Source organism: Palaemon carinicauda, chromosome 14 (genome assembly GCF_036898095.1).
Source record: "Palaemon carinicauda isolate YSFRI2023 chromosome 14, ASM3689809v2, whole genome shotgun sequence".
Lineage (NCBI taxonomy): Eukaryota > Metazoa > Arthropoda > Malacostraca > Decapoda > Palaemonidae > Palaemon > Palaemon carinicauda.
In genome coordinates, this window is record NC_090738.1 from 132,490,232 (window position 1) to 132,491,611 (window position 1,380).

The 1,380-nt window shown below is 43.0% G+C and overlaps 1 protein-coding gene across 1 annotated transcript in view; it reads left to right on the forward strand.

Annotated features, from left to right (window-relative positions):
* The window catches only part of LOC137653029 (uncharacterized), a 7,265-nt gene extending 7,073 nt beyond the window's left edge, over positions 1 to 192 (forward strand). The window contains exon 3 of the mRNA XM_068386420.1: positions 36 to 192. Within this exon, the coding sequence (XP_068242521.1) occupies positions 36 to 192 (157 nt within the window). The remainder of the gene's footprint in view (positions 1 to 35) is intronic.
* The last annotated feature ends 1,188 nt before the right edge of the window (positions 193 to 1,380 follow it).

The following is a 1,380-nucleotide window of genomic DNA, read 5'->3' on the forward strand; positions in this document are numbered from 1 at the left end:
AGAGAATTAACTTGATTCCTGTTTAAAACCAACAGTTCATCTGCTCATAAACAGAAGAAGAAACAGAACGAAATTAGATTTGCCATGGAAGGCAACGCTCGACTTCCCAAGACCGGCGCATCTCGCCTAGCCATCAGGCGTAATGGAAACAAAACGACAATCCAGGCCCAAACTGGAACCCCTGGAATATAAAGTTGGCGCTCTTGAGAGGCACTCCAAGGCCGTAGTGAGTGGGAGACGGCACGGCAGACCCAGATATAGAGAGGCCCAGGGTAGACCACATATATCTTTTAGGCCTGGGAGCACGAAACAATCAGATCCTTGTCCCAACTAACGCGAGAATCCATTTACCGTATGTCTGAGAAATGGAGCTCGCTAGCTCCCCTTTCTGAGACCTCCTCCTCCTCCTCCTCCTCCTACTCCTACTCCTACTCCTCCTCCTCCTCCTCCTCCTCCTCCTCCTCCTCCTCCTCCTCCTCCTCCTCCTCCTCTTCTTCCTCCTCCTCCTCCTTGGGATGAAAGTACGTCCTCTGCTCTCCTTCATAAGGATTAAAGGCGTAAGGAAGAGCCATGACATCTCCGTTTGTGTAGGAGCTATATCTTCTCGCGCAGGATTTAGCTCTCCTAGTCTCTTGCCTCCATTTACTTCTATCTAATTTCACAAATGTCTCTTCAGTCTTACGGGGAAAACTGGGGGGATAATTAGTACGTAGAAATACAGTGTCTTGAGAAGTATATTCCTTCTTATTTTGTATTAAGAAATAACATATTGCTTCGATTTTAACATTTGGATTCACGTCATCTTCCTCTACGGTCAGACAGTTTCTAGCTTTGGGGTTAAATGGAAAACTGGGGGCTTAGTTAGTAGATAGTAATACAGTTTCTTGAGAAGTATATTCCTTCTTATTTTGTTTTTAAGAAATAACATATTGCTTCGATTTTAACATTTGGATTCACGTCATCTTCCTCTACGGTCAGGCAGTTTCTAGCTTTGGGGGTTAAAAGTGGAAAAACCGGGGCTTAGTTAGTAGATAGTAATACAGTTTCTTGAGAAGTACATTCTTTCTTATTTTGTATTAAGAAATAACATTGCTTCGATTTTAACATTTGGATTCACGTCATCTTCCTCTACGGTCAGACAGTTTCTAGCTATGGGGTTAAAAGTGGCTTTACCACTCACGAATGCATATGATATCTCCACCTTTTCTTTATCATCAATTCCAGAAGACTTTTGCATTTACAGCAACTTTCATTTCACAACAAAGGCAAAACTGACAGCTACAAAATACAATCGTATTTCGGCTGCGCTACACAAAGGTGGATGACAGGCTCGCCTCCCAAACTTTTTTGTTTCAGCATTGAAACATTGAACAGAGAGAG